Source organism: Pongo pygmaeus, chromosome 5, assembly GCF_028885625.2.
Source record: "Pongo pygmaeus isolate AG05252 chromosome 5, NHGRI_mPonPyg2-v2.0_pri, whole genome shotgun sequence".
NCBI lineage: Eukaryota > Metazoa > Chordata > Mammalia > Primates > Hominidae > Pongo > Pongo pygmaeus.
In genome coordinates this window covers 47,249,778-47,261,826 of record NC_072378.2, presented here as the reverse complement: position 1 = coordinate 47,261,826, position 12,049 = coordinate 47,249,778, and the positions used below count along the sequence as shown (strand labels likewise).

The 12,049-nt window shown below is 41.6% G+C and overlaps 1 protein-coding gene across 8 annotated transcripts in view; it reads left to right on the top strand.

Moving 5' to 3' along the window:
- Positions 1-12,049, top strand: part of ADGRF5 (adhesion G protein-coupled receptor F5) — a 102,274-nt gene that overhangs the window by 69,250 nt on the left and 20,975 nt on the right. For all 8 annotated transcript variants that reach the window (XM_063666253.1, XM_054492118.2, XM_054492114.2 and 5 more), the window contains 6 exons: positions 1,512-1,688; positions 2,111-2,217; positions 3,668-3,726; positions 4,179-4,321; positions 5,698-5,919; positions 7,318-7,521. In XM_063666253.1, coding sequence (XP_063522323.1) covers positions 1,512-1,688; positions 2,111-2,217; positions 3,668-3,726; positions 4,179-4,321; positions 5,698-5,919; positions 7,318-7,521 — 912 coding nt within the window. The remainder of the gene's footprint in view (positions 1-1,511; positions 1,689-2,110; positions 2,218-3,667; positions 3,727-4,178; positions 4,322-5,697; positions 5,920-7,317; positions 7,522-12,049) is intronic.

The window sequence follows — 12,049 nt, the reverse complement described above, 5'->3', positions numbered from 1 at the left end:
CATCCTGCAGCATTTAACATGTAGAAAGGAAACACTGGTCCTTTTTGCTCACTCTGGGAGATGAAAATGCACTAAAGCCATGAAAGTCACTCATTGCCATGCCAAGGTTGACCCTTCTTTTTATGTGGTACATAGGCCCAGAGATGAACCAGCCCCAGGCCAGAGGGTCTCACTTAAATTTGAGAATGCTTATTCTTTCTCACTGGGGCTTCCATCAAGACAAGACCTCTTGTTTTTCTCTGCAAGTGCGTGATGTAAAAGGACACTTTTTTCTTTTTGTCTTTGTGTCCTAAGTAGGGTTTTTATGGTAATGGAAAAAAAGTTTAGTTCTCTTATTAGAAGTTAGACTCAGTTTTTGAGGGTCAGAAATCTTAGAGCAGCTTAGCTGGGTGGTTCTGGCTCAGGGTCTCTCATAAGTTTGTAAATAATCTATCAACCAGTGCCGTCATCATGTGAAAGCACAACTGGCATATGAAAAAAAAAAATCTGTTTTTTCTTTCTTCCTTTCTTTCTTTTCTTTCTTTCTTCCTTTCTTTCTTTTCTCTTTCTTTCTTTCTTTTTCTTTTCTTTTCTTTTTTTTTTTTTTGAGACAGGGTCTCTCTTTGTTGCCCAGGTTGGAGTGCAGTGGTTGCAATCTCAACTCACTGCAACCTCTTCCTCCCAGGCTCAAGCAATCCTCCCACCTCAGCCTCCTGAGTAGCTGGGACACACCACCATGCCCAGCTAATGTTTTTGTATTGTTTGTAGGATAGGGTTTTGCTATGTTGCCCAGCCTGGTCTCAAACTCCTGGGCTCAAGTGATCCAACTGCCTTGGCCTCCCAAGTGCTGGGATTATAAGAGTGAGCCACTGTGCCTGGCCTGGAAAATCTATTTCTAAGCTCACTCATGTGGTTGTTGGCAGGCTGCAGTTCCTCACTAGCTATTGGCTGCAGACCTCAGTTCCTTGCTGTGTGGACCTCTCCATGATGTGTCTTCATGCCATGGCAGTCAACTTCCCCCAGAGTGAGGGGAGAGAGAGAAAGAGAGAGAGCAACCAAGAGGAAAACTATAGTGTTTTTAATAACCTAATCTCAGAAGTGCCATACCATCACCTCTGCCATATTCTATTGATTACATAGACCAATCCTAGTACAATATAAGAAGGTAGTATAAAAGGGTTTGAATACCTAGTGGTAGGGATGGGCAAAGGCCATCTTGGAGGCTAGCTACCTCATACTTATCATCATAGACATCTGGTGGCTATTAGCTATTAGGCATGACTATCTAAAAGATGACTTAGCCATTCATCACTCAACTGTCACAGCAGTCATCTTTCAGATTGTCATGGCTAATAGCGTGGTGATGCATACATGCAAACATCAATTTTATGCAGTGCTATTGAACTTCTCAGAAAGGTAATATAAAGTCAGATTAGGATTTTCTTCAAGAATGAATACCTGTAGGCTATAAATACAAATATGGTGACCACCTTCTCCACCTTCTCTCTCCTTGCTGTTCTGGTTAATGATAGTCTGCAGACGTGCTGGAAATGAAATCTGGTGCTCCTGTGAGACAGGCTATGGGTGGCCTCGGGAAAGGTGTCTTCACAATCTCATTTGTCAAGAGCATGACGTCTTCCTCCCAGGGCACCATTGCAGTTGCCTTAAAGAACTGCCTCCCAAGGGACCTTTTTGCCTGCTTCAGGAAGGTAAGTAACTGCTCAGTAAATGAGTGGCTATTCAACATCAGTTTACGGCTGGGCATGGTGGCTCATGCCTGTAATCCCAGCACTTTGATAGTCTGATGTGGATGGATCACCAGAGGTCAGGAGTTTGACAGCAGCCTGGCCAACATGGTGAAACCCTGCCTCTACTAAAAATGCAAAAATTAGCTGGATGTGGTGGCGCATGCCTGTAGTCCCAGCTACTCGGGAGGCTGAGGCAGGAGCATCACTTGAACCTGGGAAGCAGAGGATGCAGTGAGCTGAGATCATGCCATTGCACTCCAGCCTGGGAGACAGAGGGAGACTCCATCTCAAACAAACAAACAAAAACAGCTTACAAATGTTTCTGGTTTGTATATACTCAGACACTAACATATTTTTAAATATTGCCCTGTGTTTCTCAACAGATGTTACCCTGAACATGAGAGTCAGACTAAATGTAGGCTTTCAAGAAGACCTCATGAACACTTCCTCTGCCCTCTATAGGTCCTACAAGACTGACTTGGAAACAGCGGTAGGTTTTGGCCCCAAGAACCTCTTAACTAACAAACTGTTTGGACTGAACTGAGTCTATTGCATTCACAATGAACAGTGGCTTGGATCTGTCAGAATTTACGGATGTGGATTTATTATTCTTTTACATCTGAGATGGTGAATTAACACATGCTCAAATCAAATCATGTTTAGGGGACAGTGTGACTCACCTTGACCTATAAGTATAAATTTTTCTCAGGGTGGAACTGGTTCAGATAAGATTTGGTGGCATCAGTTCACTAAAACTTATTCAAAGCCCCAAGAACCTATAGCCTACAAGCATGAGTTGGTGCATTTCTATTCTTCACATACCACATGAATGAAACCCCTAACAACTTTTGGGCAGACCAACCCTTGGCTGAGCACAGAGGGTTTCAAACCACTCTATACCAGAGGTTGCTAGGCATTCATACCTAAGACAGATATAAATTGATTCACATAAAAATAGAGACTATTCCACCAGCATTAATTTGTCAGCCACTGTCTTAAGTGCTTCACATTGAATTGATTCATCTAAACCTAAACACTTTGCTGGAGTTAACATATTTGCAACAGAGCTTCCCCATGGATATGGCACAGATTATTACAGGTGGGCTGAGATAATGACTTCCCTTCTCCTGGCAGCCGAGCCCTGCCTTAGGCTGTCACCTGAGCCCTGCCTTAGGCTGTCAGCACCCTCCTGCTCATCCCAGCATGTAACCCAAATATTGTCATCTCCCATGAGTGCCTTGATGAAGTGCCGCTTCAGAAGAGCTCTTGGATGTTTGATTTACATTTCTGGCATGTAATATGTCTATACAGCAGGAGAACCCTCCTCACACACACACTACACTAAATTATATGCTTTGAAAGAGAGAGTTATATAGCAACCACCTAGGTACCTGGCACACCAACCAATCCTGCAGTATGGCAGCCATGAGGGTGCCCCTCACAAACCTCCAACTACAGGTCATGTAATGGAGCAAGGGCTGCAGCTGCTGCTTCTGAAATCCATGACCACCACCGCTGCTCCCTACCAATGAAGGGGCACAACACATCTGTGTCTGGCAGACACTGGGACTCCTTGGAAGCCTTTATTGAACCTTTCCAGGCTCGGGCTAGGATGCTTTTATCCAACCTTCCTTCCCTCTCTTTCATTTGGGAGTCTGATGGCTCTCTCTGTCTTCCCTGCTCCCCCCATGTTTTCCTTCCTAGGCATTTCCCTGAGTAAATTTTTTGCACATTTCATCTAGTGTCTACTTCTCGGAGGACCCAGGCTGACAGATAGGAATTACTTCTTCAGAAATCTAATGCCCACAGTTAAAAAAATGGACAGAAGATAATTTTACCTAGTGTGATTAGGAATATGTGGTTTTTACTCTGCTTCAGATCTTTTGATATACCTATTTCTCAACTTTGATATATGACATTCATCTTGCTTTATTTTTCAGTTCCGGAAGGGTTACGGAATTTTACCAGGCTTCAAGGGCGTGACTGTGACAGGGTTCAAGTAAGAACACTTTAATTTGGCCATTTCTACTTTATGGCTGGGATCCATATGGTAGTGAAGGAGGTAAACCCCCTAGAGAGGCATTATTCATGTGGAATCCTCAGCAGGAGCAGTTTGGTAGAGGTGAAAAAAGTGTCTCACCCCTTACAGATGTACCTGTTTAAAAGAAAGAGAGAAAAAGACTTGTGTTCATTCTATATATGTGCAAAAAAATTTTGTAAGCCAAGATAAGGGATAAGTTTGTAGTCCAAATAGTTCAGAAACATAAAAATGAAATAATGCCACGCAATGATGTCTTTCTACCGGAAGATCCTGCTGGCCAGTCAGATCCATAGATTTGCCTGCTGCATCAGGCAGTTTGTGCTATTTTGTTTCCTAAGCAAATAAGCCATAAATATCTAGACTCTTCCAGGTCAGTTATTGTTTTACTGAACTAAGTGGTCTCTGTCCAGGTCTGGAAGTGTGGTTGTGACATATGAAGTCAAGACTACACCACCATCACTTGAGTTAATACATAAAGCCAATGAACAAGTTGTACAGAGCCTCAATCAGACCTACAAAATGGACTACAACTCCTTTCAAGCGGTTACTGTCAGTAAGTGAAATTGTTTAGATATGGTCATGTTATTTATGATTATGCGTAAACCTAGGAAATTAGCTTATGCTACAATGTCCTCTGGGAAGCTAGACACTCCAGTTCCTGGCGCAGGGGGTTCTGTACCACCTCCTCCTCTTATGCCAGTGCCTCCCAATCTGACCAATGCCACTGTACCTGGGGTGTGTGGAAAAGGGGCACAGGGATTTACAAGGGGGTCACAGAGCCATCTGGGTTTGTGTATTTTCTAAATTAACAGATCCAAAACTAAGTAAAAAAGTAAAACTAATATCGCAGTGGAAGTTTAAATATTCACAAAATGCACCAATAAGAAATAGAGGGCCATTGTTTTAGAGCAGTAGGCCTCAGAGTGTAGCCCTCTGTCATCCTGGCTGGAGTGCAATAGTATAATCATGGCTCTCTACAGCCTCTACTTTCTTTGCTCAAGCAATCCTCCTGCTTCAGCCTCTAGGGTAGCTGGGGCCACAGGTGCACACCTCCATACTCGGCTAACATTTTTTTTTATTATTTTTTGTAAAGATGGGACCTCACTATGTTGCCCAGGCTGGTCTCATATTCCTGGCCCCAAGCAATCCTCCCACCTTAGCCTCCCAAAGTGTTGGGATTACAGGCATGAGCCACCATGCCTGGCTGTGTTTTTATTTTTATTTGTGAAATGATAAGGCAGTGATCCCATGGATTTTTACTGCCAAAACAATAAGAAGAGCTACAGTTTCTCCAAGTCACCTCCCAATGTAACTCTCTCTCACTGCTTCTATTTTCCAGACAGTGGAACTAAGTCTCAGCCAGGCTAAGCAAGTTCCTCAGGGCCACACAGTTACGGATGGGACAGAACCAGGATTCAAATCCAAACTTACTGTCTATAAAGCTCCCACTCTTAAAGAGGTCCATGAGTATTAGGAAATTCTTATTTCTCAAGCAGACTTAGGTCAGAGCTTTCAATAAGCATGAGATATCGGTTACTGATAAGAAGCAGTTGATATTATTCCAGTCTGTAGCACAGAAACTTGGTATTTAAGTAAGTTTGGTTTTTTTCATAAGAAAATGTGCAATTTTCTACCACACTTTTTGAACTATTGAAAATAGCTTTAAAATCTCCATTACTGCCATTAAGGAGCCATAGGGCAAAGACCCCAATCGGGAAACCCTGTCCCTGGCATGTGGCAGGACACACCTCCTCAGGGCTCAGGCACCAGCTGCATGGGGATGGAGTGAGGAGACACGTTGCCTCAGCCAGTTCAGCACCACAGATGCTGTCAAGACCTCCAAGAGCCTTGTGGTGGTTGTGTCTGGTGAGTAGCATCAATGACATTTATTTGCTTTGGGATCTTATTACCTTTTCTTTGGGTTTCCAGATGAAAGCAATTTATCTGTCACACCAGAAATCATCTTTGAAGGGGACACAGTCAGTCTGGTGTGTGAAAAGGAAGTTTTGTCCTCCAACGTGTCTTGGCGCTATGAAGAACAGCAGTTGGAAATCCAGAACAGCAGCAGATTCTCAATTTACACTGCCGTGTTCAACAACATGACTTCGGTGTCCAAGCTCACCATCCACAACATCACTCCGGGTGATGCAGGTAGGTCTCCATTCAATAACTTGTGTGAGGAATGGAATGAAGAGCTTGTAAAGAAGCAAATATGTAATAGTGTTTTACGTAGATACGTAGACAGTGTTTTTCTCTTCCAAAATAAGTCTCCTGGTTCAACCTTTCAAAACCGAAAATTAATCCGATATGTATTAGTCCATTTTTACACTGCTTTAAAGAACTACCTGAGATTGGGTAATTTATGAAGAAAAAAGGTTTAATTGACTCACAATTCTGCGTGGTTGGGGAGGCCTCAGGAAACTTACAATCATGGCAGAAGGCAAAGGGGAAGCAAGGCATGTCTTACATAGCAGCAGGAGAGGGAGAGAGGGTCTGGGGAATTGTCAAACATCTGATTTTAAACCATCAGATCTCATGAGAACTCACTCCCTATCATGAGAACAGCATGGGGGAAACTGCCCCCATGAGACAATCACCTACCACCAGGGCCCTGCCTGAACATGTGGGGATTACAATTCGACATGAGATTTGGGAGGGGACACGGAGCCAAATCATATCACCGTGGTATTAATTGTTAATTAATTTTAAAATTCATTATTAGTTTTATTATAGTATATAATATAATTATTTTCATTATTTTGTTTTAGTATATAATATTACTTTATTATTAATTTAATTTTCAATTGATTTTTTAAAATATTTAAAATAGCTTTGTTGAGGAAGGAATTGATATATAATAAACTGTACATATTTAAAAAGTCTTGACACATGTGTACCTGTGAAATCATTACTACAATCAAGAGAGTGAACATATCCATCATTCTCCCTACCCTCACCAAATTTTCTGGTTCTCCACTATTATCCCTCCCTTCGGCTTTCTCCTGTCCTCTCGCCCTCTCCAAGCAACTACAGAAGCAAGCATAAGGCTTAATTCTTCCCTAAGACTAGTGGTGAACCTGACATATTCTGGAATGTAATAACCGCATTGTAACTCAGATGCCAATGGGGCCATCTTCTTTTCTCTGCATGATGAGGTGGGCTATAGACATATGGGTCCTATCACATAGTTGTTGATTTTGATTTACCACATGGTTAAATACTAAGGCAATATTATCCATCTTTTTCTAATTCTCCAAGGCTTTTTGATTTTTCTTTTCTACTTCTTCTATTGTTATACTTTTTTTCTTACTAGAAAAGTCACTAAAATTTCTACTATTTCCTTAGAACATCTCTGTCCTCCACTTTGTGGCATGAGAAATATCTGCATTTCCTGAATTCCTGAATGGTTTTTCAGGTGTTTTTAGACCAAGTCTCAGATGCTTTTAAAAATGATACTTCATGAAGTCATGATCCATGAGCTGAGGGTACATTCCTCTAAGAAAATACATGTGTGTTATAATAATACATGATTTTGTGTATTTTATGCAGGTGAATATGTTTGCAAACTGATATTAGACATTTTTGAATATGAGTGCAAGAAGAAAATAGATGTTATGCCCATCCAAATTTTGGCAAATGAAGAAATGAAGGTGATGTGCGACAACAATCCTGTATCTTTGAACTGCTGCAGTCAGAGTAATGTTAATTGGAGCAAAGTAGAATGGAAGCAGGAAGGAAAAATAAGTATTCCAGGTGAGAACATTAGATAAGCCCTTTTGCAAATAGATTTTTGCCTCTTGGCCAAGTAGAAATGGGAGATGTGGTGTATGGAAGGGGAAATGTCAGATGGCTGTTATTTTCTGGATTTCAGACTGTGAAAAGGCATTAGGTTTGATGCCAGCTCCAGCTTAGCCACTCTAGAACAAGACCCCAAAAATATATGCACACAAGTGTCGTGCTTTGGTTGTAGATGAGATCCCAGCAGCAGAAGACCCAAGAGATAAGGATCCTGATGACTTAGGTCAATGGGATTTTGGATCTAAAAAAAGAGAAGAAAAGCTTGTGCTCATCTTCCTTTCATCTTCAGCAAAGAGCTGAGGATGAGGTCACTTATCATTGAGGTCTGACTTGGAGCTTCTCCTTTCTATGTGTCTTCTCCTGGTGTCTGGTCCTTCTCACTTCTCTGCCTTTGTATCTACGCATACCTCAATATTTTCTATCTCTGTGCCTCCAGTTTTATCCCTCTCTCTCTGCAGACCTGTTTATCTCTCAGTCATTTCATATGATTTCTGATCCTGTTAGCTTTTATTTTCAATCTGAAATCTTACCTAAAGTTCCCCACCCTCCAGTTTATATTGATGAATAATAATAATAGTAATAAATTAAAACAGCAATACTGACTCTGTTTTATATAACAGTTTATGATTAACCCTTTAAAAATATGTTACTGCTTTTTAATTGCTTGACCACAAATTTGAAGCATTTTACTTCCAATTTGCAAATAAGGAAATTGAGGTTCAGATTATATGACTTATCCAAGGCTGTCAAAATATGAAAAAAAAGAAAGAAGAAAGAAAGAAAAGAAAGAAAGAAAGAGAAAGAAAGAAAGAGAAAAAGAAAGAAAGAAAAAAGAAAGAAAGAAAAAGAAAGAAAGAAAGAGAGAGAGAGAAAGAATTAGGACTCACCAAAGGTCTTGTTTCACAAAACCAGTGTCTGTCTTGGCCAAACTGTATTATGCATGCCTGGTGGGCCAGCACTGGAATGAGCTAGTCAGGCAGAGCTTGAACAGTGTTTTACCTAGAAACTGCATAGAGCAAGATCCAACTCTTCTCTTAAGAAACAACAGTATAATGTGCTTATCTGTAAAGAAAAAGTCTTTAAAGTAAAATGTGGCTTTACCCATGAAATACATTAGTGTGGTGAACCTTCATTTTACAAAGCCTTAGCTATGGAAATAGATTAAATTATTTTTTAAAAAATTATCAGAACGGGGCGGTGGCTCATGCCTGTAATCCCAGCACTTTCAGAGGCCGAGGCAGGTGGATCATCTGAGGTTGAGCATTGGAGACGAGCCTGGCCAACATGGTGAAACCCCATCTCTACTAAAAATACAAAAAATTAGCTAGGTGTGGTGGTGTGCACCTGTAGTCCCAGCTACTTGGGAGGCTGAGGCAGGAGAATCACTTGAACCCAAGAGGCCGAGGTTGCAGTGAGCGGAGATCATGCCACTGCACTACAGCCTGGGTGACAGAGTGAGACTCTGTCTCAAACAACAACAACAAAAACAAAAACTATCAATTTACAGGCAAATTTTCCTAAGCACATGTAATTTCCAATGGACGGTTCACCTGCAAGCATTTGTATTAGACATTAAAGTACTCAGAAGAAAGGCATGTGGTAACAGTTGAAAATGTTGACACATGATACATGGAGTCACTTCCCTGATTTCTAAGGAAGAGGAGGTGTAGGTATCCTGAAGGAACTGCCAGATGGAAGAAAGACCTTGCACAATTCCTGTGGTACTGGCTTAGAAGCTTTCAACCCCGAAAGGTGAAAAACCTGGCCTTCTGGCAAAGGAATCAGGAAGTCTGTGGCGCAGATGCTTAGAGCAGGATGAATGACTGCAGAACAATGGATTTCCTGCCTCAGGGCTGGCAGCCTGGGGACCTGCACCTTGGCTTCTCTGATGGATTTAGCCTCTGCCTTGGCACCCTGCCCTTCTTTCTCCTGCCCTTGCGGCTTCCTCTCTGCAGCTCTCTTCTCCAAATTCTACAAGTTCTACTAACAACCATTTTTCCAAGTCTGTAGAACACAATCAAGCAAAAGAATTTACCCAAAGCATTTGGAACTGAATGAATGACCTCCTCTCAGAAACGGTTGCATATTCAAAGCACTCTGGAAAAGGATGAGACGGAAAGGAAATAATCAACAATGGCAGAATTTCTAACTTTAAGAAACTAAAATTCAATGAAGATTTCCTCCCACAAAAGTGAAGGAATATTCTTTAAGGGTATCACCATGATCACAAAATAGTTATTGTGGCAGATTCAATGTATTCAACTCTGGTTTTTTTGTTTTGTTTTGTTTTTTGTTTGTTTGTTTGTTTTTTGAGATAGAGTCTTGCTTTTGTCACCCAGGCTGGAGTGCAGTGGCGCAATCTCCACTCACTGCAACCTCCGCTCCCGGGGTTCAAGGGATTCTCCTGCCTCAGCCTCCCGAGTAGCTGGGATTATAGATGCCTGCCACCACACCCTGCTAATTTTTCTATTTTTAGTAGAAATGGGGTTTCACCATGTTGGTCAGGCTGGTCTCGAACCCCTGACCTCCGCCCACCTTGGCCTCCCAAAGTGCTGGGATTACAGGCGTGAGCCACTACACCTGGCCTCAACTCTGTTTTCAATGTTTACATTTATCATCTTGGTTTTTCTCCACTCCCCACCCAAAGTCTTGCAAAGCAGGTACCATCACCACCATTTTATGGAGGAAGGTCTGGGATGTCATCTAACTTTGAGCAACAAAATTGTAATTGCATACCTTCTCTTCTCCAGAAAGCAAAGTACCAACTTATTAGCTGCATTCAGTACCTCCCATGCAGGGTTCCTGGTTGCACAGTCCCAGGGGTGTTGTAGGAAACACGATGTGAATGATGCCAGTTTGGAAGTCCTACTTGTGTTTTCTGAGTTTACCACCTCTTTGGAGCCTTTTCTCCACTCTTTCTCTGAATCTCAGCCTAACAGAAGTAGTTATTATTCTCTGAACAAGACCTGCATGCTGCTGCTTCTGTGTTTTTGCTTATAGCAGTGGTTTTCTGAGTTAACAATAGAATCCATTTTTCAAGCAGAATCTTGCATGGCTGTCTAATGCAAGTCTTCTTAACTCAGCATTATTGACATTTTGGGTCAGATAATTCTTTGCTGGGTGGAACTGTTCTGTGCGTTGTAGGATATTTAGCAGCATCCCACCTGTACCTACAAGATGCCAGTAACATCTCCAGTTGCAACAACAAAAATGTCTCCAAACCTTGTGAATGTCCTCCAGGGAGGCAAAATTGCCTGTCGTTGAGAGCACATCTAATGTGTAAAGCAGACCAAAGTGGAGCTGCTCTGGTTAGAATAAGGGTGAAGGGATTGGAGCCCACCCAGTTTACTATCCTTCCATCCCCCAACACAGCCCCAGCCCCTGAAGCAGATTGATGGAATGCCAGGTTTTCCAAGGAGTATGGATTTACTCACACACAACCCTGATACAACCACATACCAGAACTACAGCCCCCATTTCTATCTATTAAAATCCTAAATGTCTTGTAAGGCCTAGAGCAAATCTTCCCCTTCTCTGAAATCTCCCCTAATCTCTCAACTAAAACATCCCTTCTTTAATCTACATAATATATTGACTTCTCTCTTATGGAACCTATCAACTGCACACTATCGTTATTTCTGTACATCTCTTTATACACTCCTTCTTGCATAGATCATTGTCTTGTACATTAGTTTGGTGAGATAGATGGGTCTTTAAGGATCAGTAAGAGTCAGCAGGAGGAAGACGGAAGGCGAATATTTCAGGTGTGAACACAGGCATAGAGGTGCAAAGCTACAGGGCATGTTCAAGGCCCAGGAGATGATCTAATTTTTCAGAGAGAGCTATAGAAAGAGATAAAGAGAAGAGAAGCAAATTGGAATCACACTAGGAATAATTGGATATACCAGGCTAAGAGGGATTTTACTGTATTCTGTAGGCAATGGTAAGGTTTTAAAGGTAAAAAGAGGGACATTCAGATGGTAAGAACTGAACTTAGGAAAAATAAGTTTTAAGGTCTTATAGCCAATAGATTGCAGGGGCAAATAACTGAAAATAGAGACTCAGCTATAATCATGTGTAACGGGCAGACAACAGATAATAGGCCCTGAGCAAGTTACCGTGGGTAGGAGTGGATAAGACAATAGTGAGATATTTCAGAAGAGTAATCTAAAAGTTTCTTACAACTGAGTAGGGGTAAAAGGTGAGTGCATGCAAGTAATTTAAGATTTTTTTATTTGGGGAAATGCCAAGTGCAAAGAAAGGACACATTGGAAGATGTACAGGTTTTATCTGGGGAGAAAAAAGATGAGTTCTTAAATGGACCAATTGAGTTGAAGGTACTCAAGATGTCAGAGCAACACTTGGGAATTTGCTTCTAAAGATTCCAACAGGAGTGTTGCTCTTAGAGATAGAGTAGGAGTCATCCAAATTTGGGCTATACTAGAAGCCATAAGTATAGATGAGATTGCCTGCAGAAAGAGTA